The sequence below is a fragment of the Stegodyphus dumicola genome, chromosome 6 (genome assembly GCF_044657685.1).
Source record: "Stegodyphus dumicola isolate Sdum_Otavi_A_Nest chromosome 6, ASM4465768v1".
NCBI classification, from domain to species: Eukaryota; Metazoa; Arthropoda; class Arachnida; order Araneae; family Eresidae; genus Stegodyphus; species Stegodyphus dumicola.
In genome coordinates, this window is record NC_140773.1 from 194,389,383 (window position 1) to 194,404,848 (window position 15,466).

Below are 15,466 nucleotides of genomic sequence, written 5' to 3' on the forward strand. Positions count from 1 at the left end.
TGTGTCCATATACGTAGTAATCTATTTTCATTTAAAAAAACATCGGAAAATTGCACAAACTTGGCATTATGCACTCCCTTGACTGTGGTCTTACAGGCTGCTTTAAAGAAACATGGTAAAAATACATACTTTTATACCTTTTTAAGGAATGCTATAGATACTTTATTTATGCGTATTAATGGAGTTCTAATTAATTTAAATCAATATATTGTAAGCATAAATCATTTAATTTTATGTAGTTAAATTCATATGAAAAATGACTATTTTCCTCGTTTTAAGGAACAAACTTTTTAAAGGACAAAGATTTTATTAAACCTGCATGAAAATATGTGACTTTATAAAGTATCACTGTCAATTAAACCATAATTCTACAACAATGAATTTAATTATTAATAAAAAATAGATTATATCTTTGTTTACAAGGAGGAATCATAAGATGATACACAGTCAAAACACATTTTTTGAGAGCACTGAAGACACGCTGGTTCTTTGCATTCCAAGCATTTGTATGCTGTTTTTCTCTCTTTACAAGGTGGGCACAGACTACATGCTTTTCTTTCTTCTAATTTTTCTTTTTTATTTGATAAATGCGTTCTCATAATTTCCTTCTGTCCAAGGATTCTTCTAATTGTTATCTTCAGTTCCCTTGGCAAAAAAAGCGGAAGTTATTCCGATTTTCAGATGCGGTTTAATAAGTTGATTAGCTAATAAAAGCATAATTTTTTTTTCTTTTCAGTTTTGTAGCATCCGGATATGGCTGCAACAATATGTATGAACACAAATTCCAAGCATCTTCGGGCTCTGCTCTAAAGCATATTTTTGCAGGATGTTTCAGACCAGGGAGTCGAATTATTATGTTATGCTTTGTTGTTCGTACCACCCAACTTGGTTCTTTTTTGATCCATTTGAAGTGCTTTTTCCATAAAAATTATCATTTTATTCACATTCATTAGAAAAATTATCATATTTACCTGCAGAAAGCTCAGATTCACTTTTGCTTTCACTGTGAATACTACATGATTCTTCAGAATCAGATTATTCTACATCAAAACTATTGTTGACAAGATATTCAGTTTCTTTTTGAGTGAGTTATACGGGACGTTTTCTTGTAAAATTTGAAGCCATATTTATCACTTTTATGAAAAACAAGCATCCAATAAATAACGTATATCGTTCACTAAAACTGGTAGGCACCTGCTGTGAGCAGTCTCCCAGACACCTTAAAAAGTAAAAACCTAGATAACTGAAACGATAATAAAGCTAGAAGTGTGAAACTGGATATGTGACCTTGTGGAATGGGTTTGGGAAGGTAGGAGGAAGGACAGGGACCATTCTCTGTTTTTAGGGGTGTAAGCAATGGTTAGAAAATCCTCAGCAGTCTCTCAGACCGCTCACAGCAGTTAAAGGCTTTAAAAAAATCAGGAGAATGATGACATCATATAATGTTAAAACAAAGTTACTCATCACCAGAATTGAAGAAAATTTGTATCCAATCGAAGCTCAGTAAATTGCATTTTAAATCACTCAATGAAATAACATAAAAAAGCAAATACATGTTATCGCATATACGCTCTACAAAAAGGAAATATCGACATACCATATTTAGAAATTTCTGTGTCTTCAGTCTGTGGCACCCAAAATTCCTTAACAGCATCCAAAAACTTTTTAAAATTATATGAACTAGAATATACCATCACCATACTGCCATCACCACATAAATGCACAAAAATAAGAGTAAAAAATAATCCTCTTTAGTGGCTGGATTGTTGGTGGTATTTCTTGCAACAAACCCATTTAAAGCCATTTGAATGAGCTTTACATTTGACCATATGCATTTCCTTCATACATACAGGACACTTATACTGACTACTAAGTAAAACTTTATTTACACACAGAACCAGATTTAGTCTTGATAAGGCCCTAAGCTATGTGAGGTATGGGGTCTGTTATAATATTTTTAATACTATTTATACTATATTTTAATTTGGGGGGGCAGGAAAGTGTGGACCCTAAGCTATAGCTTCTGCAGCTTATATGTAAATCTGGCCATGTTTACACACCAATTATTGCTTTTTTTTTTTTTTTTTTTTTTTTTTGTTGCCTTTTGTTCCAAACGGTACAGAAACTTTATGGATTAATCTAATCACATACAGCCATTGTATGGTGTACAGCACAAAACAAGCAACATACTTCCTAACTGACATCCAACGCAGAAATAAGCCCTTACAAATATTTTCCAGTCAGTCAAATTCACCACAATCATGCAACCAATCATGTCATAATGGGGTTTCCATAACATTCAACTACTCAGGTTACCATAAATGAAACCACAGTTTGGCAATAAATGAAACAACTTGGCGATAATCTAAGGAGCACACTAAAACAATACTAATTATTATTATTTTCAAACAAAATGATAAATTTCAAAGCATATGATTTAATTTAGTATATAATTATGTTAGCAGTTTATTAAAATAATTATCATATGTACTGGAAAATTCATTTTTGACGAACTCTTTCTGGTGGCCACAGTTCAGCAGTTGCTGCTAATTATGCCTCAAACACAATATCTTGATTGACTAAGTGCCTGAGTATGAACTCAACTCACTAGGATTCCAGGTGATGGTGAGCCGTACCCCTGTGCCTTTTCTTCTGCCATTTCATTGACCCATACAGTGCCATAAGAAAAGGTATTTGTGTCAACCAATTCTCAGCACAAAGACTCTCTTTCTTTATATAGCTGCTGATATTACATCACCGAATAGTTTCTTTTCCAAGACATGATTGCATATTATGCCCATTTTCAAATTCTTTGTTTTGGTAAAATATCTTTTTCTTGTAAAAAAATTATAGTCTTATTTCCAGTTGATGATAAATTGAAAATAGTAAGTATAATAAATATTTGCAATGGAAAACCACTATAATTTAAAAGCAGAAATTTTTATTAGCCAAAGAAAGGTGAACTTCGAGCGTGCAGTAAAATGCATTATATTTAAAAATCAAAGGTAGAAGAAATGTGTGTATGCAGATTTGCAAAGAAGGAATGTGATTTTTAATTATATTCATACCTTTACTATATTTTAACTATATTCATACCTTTTAACTGTATTATAATGAGTAATATATGGGTAGAGAAGTTAGTAAAGTTAGATTATGAGAATTTAGCAGTACTTTTGGATTTGAAGTAGCAGTTAATTCTTCATGTAAGAAAATTATTTAAATGTTTTGTTCCCATCTGAGATAGATTATATTTATGTAAATAATGATCAGAATCTAAAATATCATTTTATGTTTGTAGTAAGATAATATCTTACTTTTTTAATCCCTGTTTCTCAAAATCATTTTTATAATTCTGTGCTAAATCTAAGAGAACCTATACAGTACAAAGTCTTTAATCCGGACTCGTCGGGACTTTTGCGATTCCAGATTAGGGGTTTTTCCCGATTATAGATCATCAATTTCAATCTGGTAAGATTGCATGCAGAAATTATAAAATTAAAAATATGAAACCGTAATTTATGAAAAAAGAGCAATTATGATCTAAAGGGTATCAAAATTTACATAAAAAAGCTTAATATTTATTTGTTTACTTTATTAAGCATTTCTTTCAATGTAAGTTGTTTAAGTTACTTCATTTTATGTGCTAATACTTTCTCTTTAATTCTATAAACAGACATAATTTCTTGTTCATTTACAAAGTTCCGCCGTTCAAGTTCTGTAATTACTGTGCTGAAAATAGCTACTAACTTGTCAATCGAAATTTTTTCGTTTTCACTAACCTCTATGTCACTTTCTTCATGCCTTTATCCATTTTTTGCAGCAATTCCACTTTTTGTTTGATGGACATCGAAACATGCTTTCGCTTTGTAGATCCTTTGGCAGCTCCAGAATTGGAAACTCTTTTTGACATAATCGAAAGTTCAAACTTACTTTTTATAAAATTGCTCTAGCAGTCTGCAAAAAAATAATAAGCCAGATCCAATTAGAAGATTAAGGAACATCACAATCTGCAACATTAACTGAAATAGATAATTAGATAATTTTAGCCTAGCTTATACTGTCCGTTATACATTAAACGTGCATGCGTATGCGTAAAGGTATTAAGTGCATGCGTAAATGCTACACATTCACAGTGTGACGTCGTGGATGCTTCAGTGGGAACGGAATCAACACTGGTATTGGTGATGAATCACTTTAATTACACAACATAACACAGATACAACATTTAATTAATACATTTAGAAAAACTTGAGTACATATCCGAGTTGGTGACACGATCAGAGACGTTAACGAAGATAGCACTCGTCATCACTGGACAAATTTAGTCTCCACACCTCAGCTCGCTGGTGGAGCTTCCCAAAACTCTCTCTTCTCTGACAGGCGTCTGACAGAAATCTCATCTCTTTACGCATGCATGTTCCTCAGTTAAGTCGTTGCCATTCACAGTTCTTTAAATAAGCTGTTAAAATGAATTATAGTACTCGTAGTGTGAGGAGTTTGCTAACGACGTTCTCTCTAGTCAAGAGCATCATAGGTCTTTCTAGTAGAGTTCAGGAGCGTTCTTTACAACAGAAAGTTTGTAGCTTTGAGGTCCGGATTAAAGACTTTGTATTGTATTAGTTTTTCTATTTGTAATATTATTTAAACATCTTTTTCTCTGAGTAGAGTTATTTAGTAGGAATAAAATGTTCATTTATTTATTTTTGCATTAATCCATTAGAATTAATATTTTATTTATTCTTTGGAAAAAATTGCTTTCCTGAAATATTTATTTTAAAATAAATTCTAAATATTTCTGTTACATTTATTGGAAAATGATTACAGTTATGAAACTCCCTTTGTATAGGAGTCTCAGAAGTCGAAGTATGGGTGCTCGAAGTAATAGTCGAGTCACATTAGAAGTAAATATTTTCTTGTATTTTTATATATTTGCATATATATAATTATATTTTTAGTGTTTAGTAATTATAATATATGAATATTAGTTACACTATAACCTCTTTTATGAAATATTTTGCTATTCATTTTACATTTCTAAAATTTCTAGTGGAATTCTTGCTTTGATTAATAGCAGCAGTTTCTCCCTTCTTATAAAATTGTATTTACAAGTCAATTTTTCACTAATATACCAGTTAACTAATCAGTTACCACCTCTGAAATATGAAAATTTAAGTGTATTAGAATATTTTAACAAAAATACAGAAATTTCTGTGAAAGCTTGATTTAATTCTTTTTCAAACTAAATTTTCCCTAAATTAATAATGAGGGGAATTTTGGTGGAAATAATTTTCAGAATTTGTTATGTGATACAAAAGAAAAAGTTGTATGCATTTATACAGTATACATTTTTCTATTTAATGTATTATTTTTGGGTAGGTTATGTAATGATCTAAGTTTAAGAAAAATGCTGATTTTTTGTTGATTAAAATTGCATGCAAGATACAGTACCTAATATAAAAAGCTATTAAATGGATTTTAACTTATATTTATCACATGTTTTGCAAATATGTAGCTGTAAGTAAAATTAATTGTAAGCTATATAAAAAGCCTACGATTATTTGTTTAATCTATAAGATGAGCACATGCTCCTATTCTAGAAATGGCCTAACAAACATGATTTCTTTATGTTACTTCCCTTTCCGCAAAAGGGATTTTTTTTTTTTTATATGAAACATAATCTCTTAAATTTTATTAGTCATTTTAATTGCACATTGTATTGTTTTGCCACTAGGGATATCCTTTTCCAGAATTTTTATACCATACTATTATGCTACCGTGGATATATTTATCTACACTTTTTGGAAACAATTATTACTGTTGCATGACATGCAAGATGCAGGGCTAGTGCTAGGCAATTTGCCATTCGGTGCAATATTTGTAGGTCTTAAATTCTGCTGCTCGGTCCTTCCTTGAATTAAAAACATTCCAGTGCATGCCTTAAATTCCAAAAATTTTACAATCCCTAAATTTTGTTGCTTGTTGTTTCACTTCATTCTAAAATTTTTTTCCACTCTTAAATTCTGCCCCTCCCTGGTGCAGTTGCATCAGTTACACGCATCGCTTACTTACTGCCAGCCCTGGAAAGATGTTTAATTTCTCTTCTACATGCCTCATGCATTACTAGTTCTTAGGATCTTGCCATTAGGCAAAAAAGAAGATTTTTAACATTTTTTTTTTTTTTTTTTTTTAATTTAATCAGTCTGTGATTAACTGTGACTGAACTAACTGAGTGTTTTATAAACAATAAACACGTTTTTAATAGTGTATAATTCTAAATAATATATATGCTTTGTGTAAATTAAGAAGCATTATTGTAATTAGTAAAAGTTGTCTCAGTTTTATTGAAAAAGTGTATTTTTCCTGTAAAATTGAATTGAATACGAAGATTATACATTTTGCTTTTATTCATATTTAGTACATTTGAGTAGAAGAAGAATGTTGTATAATCTTTATTGAAATAAAATATGATAAAAATGTTCCCTTGCCTTATAGGAAATTTATATATATATATATATATATATATAGGGAGAGAAACAAAAATCTAATCTAAAAATTTTGAATGTACTGAAAGGATGAAAACTTAGATAACTCAGTTAAATTTCTGTTGCACACTGAAATGTGAGCAAATATTTATGAAGGAATATTGTAAGAGATCCTCTTTTGATGGTAAAAATCATTTTTTAATCAGAGTTTTATTTATTGGTACCAGAAATGCTATCAGTCTCTAACTTGATTTTTGCCCTATCACTTTTGTGTTTTATCTTTTAAATGTTATTGCCTTAAGTACTTTTCAAATGTTATCGACATATATTAATTTTAAATAATATGGAAAATATTTTTAAAATATATGGCAACACACATAAAAAGATGTTGCCACTAAATGCTATTTCTGTATATTATTTTTTTAAAGAAGTAATATAGCAAATATAAAAAAAAAAGTGTATGATAATGAAAATAGAAGGATGTTGCCTTCAAATGATATTGCCATGTATGATTTTTAGAGAAATAATATAGCAAATATAAAAAAGTGTCTGACAACATTTGTCAGGAATTCTAAAAATATCTGATGTAAAATATTTTTAATTTCCGTCCACCAGTTTTTTTTTTTTTTTTTTTTTTGCAGGGTGTAAGATATTTAAATATTCTTTTAAATTTAATCTGCCTATTATTGACTAACAAACTAAGTATTTAAAAGTGATAAATTCAGTTCTTTATTTCGTTTAGTAATTACCAGCTGAGCCTGAGAAATAACACTAGCTGGGTTTATTAAAAGTATAATGTATTTGTATTTGTTTTTATTAATTATAGTGGTTAGTTGTGTGAAACTAACAAGAAATTTGATTCAGCAAAAAAGAGTAATAGTCCTTTGGGACTAAAAAATGTATGCTAACCCTTAACACTATATCAACAGTTCTAAAGATGTGTTGTTTTTAAAATTTTGTGATTTTGCTATTGAATTTCGTGTGGTGTAAGTGTAAAGATAGTGATGCTTAATAATAAAGGTAAGAAGACTAAAAAGTTGAGTCAACAAGAGTGAGTCTAAGAGCAAACAAATTGGGAAACTGTGAGCTCAGCAAACCCCCTGGTGCAGTGTTAAAATCTGAATCATTTCAGATTTTCTTTCTTTTTGTGTATTTATTTATTTAAATAAATAGTGGCATTGGAAGTGGAAGCATTCTTCTAATTTCAATAAAAGCATTCTTCCTTAAGACTTTGATGTAAAATGGTACTTGTTAATTTTCATCTTTTTTATAATCTTAATAATTTTAATTCTATGTAATTTTCATAATATAACTCATTATATTATAGCATGAAATAATGATCTTTGTCTTTCATGTCTGATTTGACATAAACATCCATTTTTAGGCAGTTTAATTTATTAAGTGTTTGTGCATTGGAATAACTTTTATAACTAGCATTCCATAGAATAATTGTAATTTATTTACCCTTCTATTGCCATCACCTTGAAAAATTTGTCATTGGTGGTAACATAAACAAATTTACTTCTGTAAAAAAACTACATTCTTCCTTTTATTCTTGTTTTCTCTATGTATTTTAAATAGAATAAAGACATAACTAACCTAAATTTATTACACTTTTCTATTATAATAGTAGTATATGTTTTGACAGACAAGTGATTCATTTGAAAGCCGTATTGCATTAGCTGAAGGGAGGAGGATGTCCCGACGAACCAGTATAACTACCGATGATGGAGTTGTACCCACTCGCTTAGCTGATGCCAGCCGTGCAATGGCCGGAGGAACATCCATTTCTGAAAACTATGCCTTTACTGGTGTGCATCATATTTTTGACCAACACAAAGATGCTGGTGAGTAATAGTTTTTCTTTTATAAAATAAATTTCGCTATGTAAAAAATTTAATGTTTAATTGACCTTGGAAAAGAATTGTTTTATACTTATAATTCTGAAAGAATGAAATCAGTATTTTATTGTTATGGATGTCTTAGTTACAACACAATTGTCCTTAAGTACTCACTTGGGCAAATTATAACTGTTCTTAATCACATTAAATGTTTTATTCATGAATTTTAATGTATGTGTATCAGTCTAATTTAATGAAATTAGGTTACCTGTATAACTTTTTTAGTTTAATATTCTAAAATCTGTGTGCATTTATTTTTGTAAATATTAGTGACTGCTGTGAGATTTGCCAACAATGATAAAAGTCTTTTGGCCTGTTGCTCTTTGGATGGTAAACTATCCATCTGTCAGCTAACACCTCCACCAGCAAGTGTCTTATACATTCTCACTGGTCATAAAGCTGGGATAACAGGTATCTTTGAAATTACTTATCTTCTATTACTTTCTATGAATGGAGCTTGATTTATTACATGGAATTTTCGCATTTTAATGCATTTCTTTAATCTTCCTTTCTCTTTTCTATTATAAATAATTTTTCATAGATACTAAATTCATTTTTCATATAAATATAGATTGCTTTTGTATTTTGATTTATTAAGTTGTTAGTATATTTTAAAATTAGGTTGCTGGGAAAGCTCTGTCTACGATAATTGCATACTTTAAATGTTTATTTTATGCAAAACTGAAAGCTGCTTACTGCAGAAAGTGCATTGACATTGATTATTTCCTGGTAACCAAACAAATTTTAAACTCTATCCTTTTGGACCTGAGTTGGTTGAGAAGTCTACTTGTCATTTATTCACCTAGGCATGTTAGCCTGTATCAAAAAATGTGTGAAAATTCTTTTAGTGTAAAATCTGAATTATGTCTCAAAAAAGAAAAATTTCACTGACAGCTCTAGCGATTTCTGGTATGTCACAAATAGTTGTGCATAATTTAAATAGTATCACAAACTCATCTTAAGAAATTTATCAGCAAGGTACCGCAGTTGGCTAATAGGAAATACAATCTTATGATGGTAGTAGTGTATGGACGGACCGGTTCTTAAACGATTGTGATTTATTAATCTTTCTGTAGACGCAATATCATTTTATGCAATTGGATTCTTTTTTCAGTTGAAGCAGTTTTTTGTTCATTGTGAAAATGTATACAATGCAGAGGCACCTTTCTTTATCTTTTGTACGTACGTACAGGCACCTTTCTTCATCTTCTATGATGATGGAAACAAGTCAGGTATTTTTATTCAAATAAGGCAACAGAGAAGTCAAAGTTTCCTTATGCTGTTTGATTATGAGCAGATTGTTTCATTACTGATGCTTGTTTCTCCAACCAAGTATGTGCAGATCATTGAGTATACTGCTATTGTACACACTATCTTTCCTGCAATTTTGCACAGTCATGTGTAGAGTCATGCTGCACAATCTGCAGGAAAATTGGCTGATTCTGGATGAGGCTAGTTTTCAGGGTCAATATTGCTATCACAGAAACACATAAATAAACTGCATTATATTTTTTCACAATACCCTCATGAAAAGTGATTTTAGTCTGACCTGCTTCAGAAACACTGACTGTGGATCTGAAGCCATAGATCAGTCAGCCACAAACATAGGGCTTATTCAAAGGTGCATCAGAACTCATAATTAAAGAATGTTTTAGACCTAAATGCAGTTTCATTTTGCCTCATAAACTGTCTGTTATGTACCCTTGTAGTTAAATTTTAAGAACTGTGCAGTAAAGAAACCTTTTACTAAATTTTGAAATGTCCAGAACTTTCTTAGGGTAATCTCTGTTATCAGGGACTGGATCCAGAAATGTATGTATGAATGCATATGTTCATGTATGCATGTATATATGTAAAGCATGAATGTATATGTGTGTATATGTGCACACATATATGCACATACATACACATTGGCATACATACATTTCTGAATCTCGATAACAGAACAGTACCTTTCTCAGCAGCCTAATAGGTAGAAAATAAAATTTTGATTCTGTGTAACATTTTTAGAAAATTGCAAATGAGAAACTCTTCTTGTTAAAGTAATAACTTACTTACTATGTAGATATTTTCACTGCTTTGCAAGTCAAGCATGCAACAGTAGGTCTGACATAACTAAAAAAAAACTATGTTTTGTCTCAAAATTGCACATAAAGGTTGAATTCGGTTACCTAGACTTCCAATTAAAAAGTGCACTTGTTAAGTTATTGATTTCACTGCAGTTATTAATTTTTATGCATTTTTATGGCTATTACAATTCTAATATTTTTCATAATTTTTCTTTTGCTATTTATACTTGTTTTGAACTTAAAAGTCTAAATAAAATCAACCACTTGTTTTTTGTGTTTAGTTGCTTTATTGCTAACCAACTTGTTGTTATGTGATTTTAGTAATTTTTGGAGGTTAGTATTTGTTGTAATGGTATGTCTGATTTATTTCTAGCCTTTGAATGGTCAATTTCAAATGATCTAATATTATCTTGTTCTCTGGATGCAACTGTAAGACTTTGGGATGCTGCTCTTGGTGTGTGTATACGAGTTGTAGAAGATCCATTTAGTGCATCTGTACAATGCTGCACATTTCAGCCTTTGAATAATAACATGGTTGTGGTATCCTGAATGCAAAATAGAGCACATAGTTCAAAATCTTATTTTAGTTTTAATGAAATATTTTTGCTGTCTATTAAATATCAAGCCCCCTGTCCATTTAGTACATGATAAGTAGATATTGAGTTACATTTTGTAATGAATAACATTAAGGAGAAATGCAATTCAATAATATCACCATTAACACATCAAAAACCATTTTAAATTAAGTAATTGATATTGATTATTAAAAAATAATACATTTTTAACTCTCTTTTTCGTGTTATCTTTTTTTTTTTTTTTTTTTTTTTTTTTTAATAATATGGCATAAAATTTGTTTATGATTTATGAAAATAAGTTATATCCAATAAACTACTTAAATTATTTTCTTGCTTTAAACTAAATTTTTGTGTAAATTGATGCAAATTAAAACAGAACTTCGTACATTAAAAGCCCATAAAAGTATTTTATTAAGGAATTGTCATTCATTAATAAATTATACAAGATTGTATGAAAAAAGCTACTGAAAAGTAATTATACTATTTTATGATGATTGTACAAATTGAAAATTTTTTCTGTTTTAGTAAACTAACATACATAAGCAATTTTATATATTTTTTGTTATATTTTCGCAAAATAGAATTATTAATCATAGATCAATAAGTGTGAGAAGTAACTTTCAGAGTGTAATATTTAGGCTAAGTTTATGATATCTACAGTGTCTTTTACTTTGTAGTTTGATTTAAATACACATTTTAATATGTTATATATATTTTTAGTTCAGATATAATTACTGTATGATTAAACATATTATAGGTATTATAAATAATATTTTCGATTTCTTGACCAATGTAGGGCTCACCAGCGGCTGAGTAGTAAAGTCGCTGAACACTGGTAGTTCGGTCCAAGGTTCGAATCTCGTGAACGAGCTGGCTGCATAGGTGTTTTTGTGGTTTTCCCCATTTGTAATATGTATACAAGCCAGTTTCCCTTAGAAAGTCCTCCACGAAGGCATCCCTCCCCTTAGGCAGATAGCCCTAGTGTGCTTTGCCATAATTAAATGCACCACCACAACTTGACGAATGTAGAATTTTTGTGTAAAATACATAATTCCAATAGGATTGTGGAGCCTACAAGAGACTGAATGTGTAAAAATTCTGTAACCTGATAGTTTTTCTTAAATTTGAGCCTTGGTAAGTAAATAGCCTGGAAATGTTGGGGGTTTCTTCTTCTTCCTATTCTTCTTTTTTTAATGCTAAATATAAATAGCCTGTTTCCCTTCAAAAGTGTTCCATGAAGAAATTTTCAGTGCTGCAATATAATAGATGATCTTTGCGTAAAATTAAGTTTAAAACATTTTTTCTCTCTCTTTAAGCCTTTCATGCTTTTTTATGTAGTATGGAATCCAATCATTTAATTTTTACTACATTTGCTATTTAAAAGAATTTCGTGTATTTTAAAACTGGAACCAAATCTGTCTTTTTCTTCATTAAAATATTTCTTATTGGTTAATTCATTCTGAAGTAAATTATGAATTCAGATAGATTTAAATACAGGGTATTTATTTGTTTTAAAACTGATGCTAGATGCTACTCAGGCTGTATGTACCTTAATCTACCGGCTAATATGCCACCAAGTATGGTAGGAGGACTAATGACGAGATGGAGAAAAGCATTCTGTGAAAACAAAAGTTAGTTCTGAAAGTTGCTGATATGGAGAAATGTGGTGCAGTTTTAGTCTGCACAGCTGAGAATTAGATAAATCAATTACAAAGAAATTTCAGTGCAACACCGCTTTAATGCACCATAGAACTTTATTCATAAAATTTCTTCCCTGGCAAGGGCATAGCCCTCTTATGTGACTACCTTATCATGAATCGCACATTGCATCCCGTACTCGACTGCATTCTCAGTGGCCAGACATAAAATATGACCGGGAATGCTCAACATAGCCTATGATATGTTGTCCTTTAAAATCGTTGAGGTTGATACACCATCAAAATAGACCTTGAATTTCATGAAGTTGTAGAATGACAAAACTAGTGAGCCTATCATGATACCTTTTGCAGGGTAATATACAGATATGTGGAAATAATATAGGTTGGACGATTCTGTTGAGTAATTTTCTAAAAAGAAAAAAAAAAATGTCTATTAATTAAATCTGCTGTGAAACCACATCAGACAATGATTTTTGGTGAATGCAGTGGGATTTCGTGAACTGCATGGAACTGCATAAATTGTGCAGGTGCCTAAATTTGACAATTATGAGTGTTAACAGTCTCATTTAGATAAAAATGGACTTCATCTCCCCACAGAATTCTCCATGGCCAAGCATTGTTGACCTCCAACGTGGCAGAGAATCTAATGCCACCCAACTATCATAATCAGTAATTTGACAAGTATGAGTGTTAACAGTCTCATTTAGATAAAAATGGACCTCATCTCCCCACAGAATTCTCCACAGCCAAGCATTGTTGACCTCCAACGTGGCAGAGAATCTAATGCCACCCAACTATCATAATCAGTAGTTTAACTCCGACATGCATTTTATGAGTAGAAGTGAAGAATTTTTGGGAAGTGTTTCCATGGGTGACATCAGTGAATGTAGGCACAACATCAGGAACTGTCTGTTCTGACACCAGTTTCTGCTCTCTACCAAACCAAACTGCTGAGGATCCTTTTTCTTCAAACTTATGAATCATACCTTTCAATGCATCAATTGATAGGCCGGTTAGGTTTACATAGGTTGTATGACTTCTAAACTTACAAAGAGCTGTGGTTATAATCAGTTGATGAAGAAAAACAACTTCACAAGTAATGCAATAGATAAAGTTAGAGACTGAATTACTATTGCTGTTGATATTTTTGTAACCAAGGATTTGAATTTTCAAATTTTTCCTGTGTTTCATGCAAATTTTCAATCATGGTTATCAGTAGTGTCAATTTAAAAAAAAAACTCTGTGTATTTGTCATGAATGTAGTATATAGAAAACTCCCATATTTACTGGTGTATTCCACTCCCTGCGGGTAATGTTCCAGCACAAAGTTTTGAAAATTTTCGAAATAGTCTGATAATTTTCCCTTGCTCAAGGTGTTCAAAAAGGGAGATATTCTAAATTTTAAAATGGATTCATCCAGACAGTGGTTGTTTTCATCTTACTAATTGATTATTTCTTGGATTTTTGTGTGCATGGATTATGAGAGACTTAGCAATAATAGTAAAGAGCTTCAAGAAAACAATGACTATTGATGGATCAGAAGATCACTGCATATAGAAAGATGGATTCAGTGGTGAAAAAGATGGTGATGTCTTTTAGCAGGCAATGCAGACTGTAGTTCTAGCAACACTGAATAATTTGAGTCCTAGGGAGTAGTGATAATGAAGATATCTTATTAGATATTGTAATGTTAATATTGCTATGTATTCCTATTGGAATGCAAATTTCTTTTAAATCAATAACATTGTGATAGTTACTGGTCTTTTATCCATGGATGCTGTTCATTTGTTATGTTCTTAATGTAACTGTGTCCTTCAAAATTAAATTTTTTTCATAAATTCCCCCCCTCTCAACTTTTGTGCGATAAAATTAATTTAAAAAAAAGATAAAAAATACATGAGTAAACATGGTTTACAGCATTTCATTTTATACTCTGATGAAGTTATATACTGTAAATTAATTAATTACATTTCCTGCGATCAGATCTTTTTGATGGGAGAAACATGTCTATAAATTTGTTATTCTGTATATTAATAAAAATATAAAAGAGGAAGTATTATAATTTATCTGAATTAAAATTCTCATTAAAAGGTTAAAATACACTAACCTTTCTGCTGTGGATAGCTTATTGCAATATCCAGCATACGGTCAAGTTTTAAAATCATCTGCTTATTAACAACACCTGATTTATTAAATCATCTTTTAATGATTCCTGTTCTTAAAAGGTTAAATCTGCAGCCAAACTTTTGACAGCTGATTAAAGCTGCACCTAATTTTTAATTATTTTTTTATTGAATATTGTAGTTCATTTTTATTCATTATTAAATTGAGGCTGTATCACATAATTCATTAGCCATATATTAAAGTATTCTTGTGATGTCTTGGAGATAATAATAAAATTGTATGTTTGCAGTATATTTTTGCATTTTTTAAAGTATTTCATTTTTAAAATTGCTGAAATGACTCATGAAATTTTTCTCTTTTAAAATTTAATTTTTATTTACCTTAATATAACATAAGATTGGAAACAGTAAAGGAATGGTCCAAGTTCTAAATGTTTCTACTGGAATATACTTGAAGGTATATTACTTTTATAAAATATGTTAGTTATTGAATAGTAATCTGTGATTTTTCAATAAATTTCTCAAAATAATGATGTGTGCAAAGAGGAGGTGTAAGTAATTTTTATCAATAATCTGACATAAATTTAATTATACTGAAATTATAGAATAATTTTGTTGACAAGAAATTAATTTCGATTTGCACAAATAGAAACAAATA

General features: G+C 30.3%; 1 protein-coding gene across 1 annotated transcript in view; it reads left to right on the top strand.

Moving 5' to 3' along the window:
- Positions 1-15,466, top strand: part of LOC118191063 (WD repeat-containing protein 13-like) — a 39,428-nt gene that overhangs the window by 5,464 nt on the left and 18,498 nt on the right. The window contains exons 4-8 of the mRNA XM_085819307.1: positions 4,847-4,901; positions 8,131-8,329; positions 8,654-8,794; positions 10,826-10,992; positions 15,206-15,265. Of these exons, the coding sequence (XP_085675433.1) occupies positions 4,847-4,901; positions 8,131-8,329; positions 8,654-8,794; positions 10,826-10,992; positions 15,206-15,265 (622 nt within the window). The remainder of the gene's footprint in view (positions 1-4,846; positions 4,902-8,130; positions 8,330-8,653; positions 8,795-10,825; positions 10,993-15,205; positions 15,266-15,466) is intronic.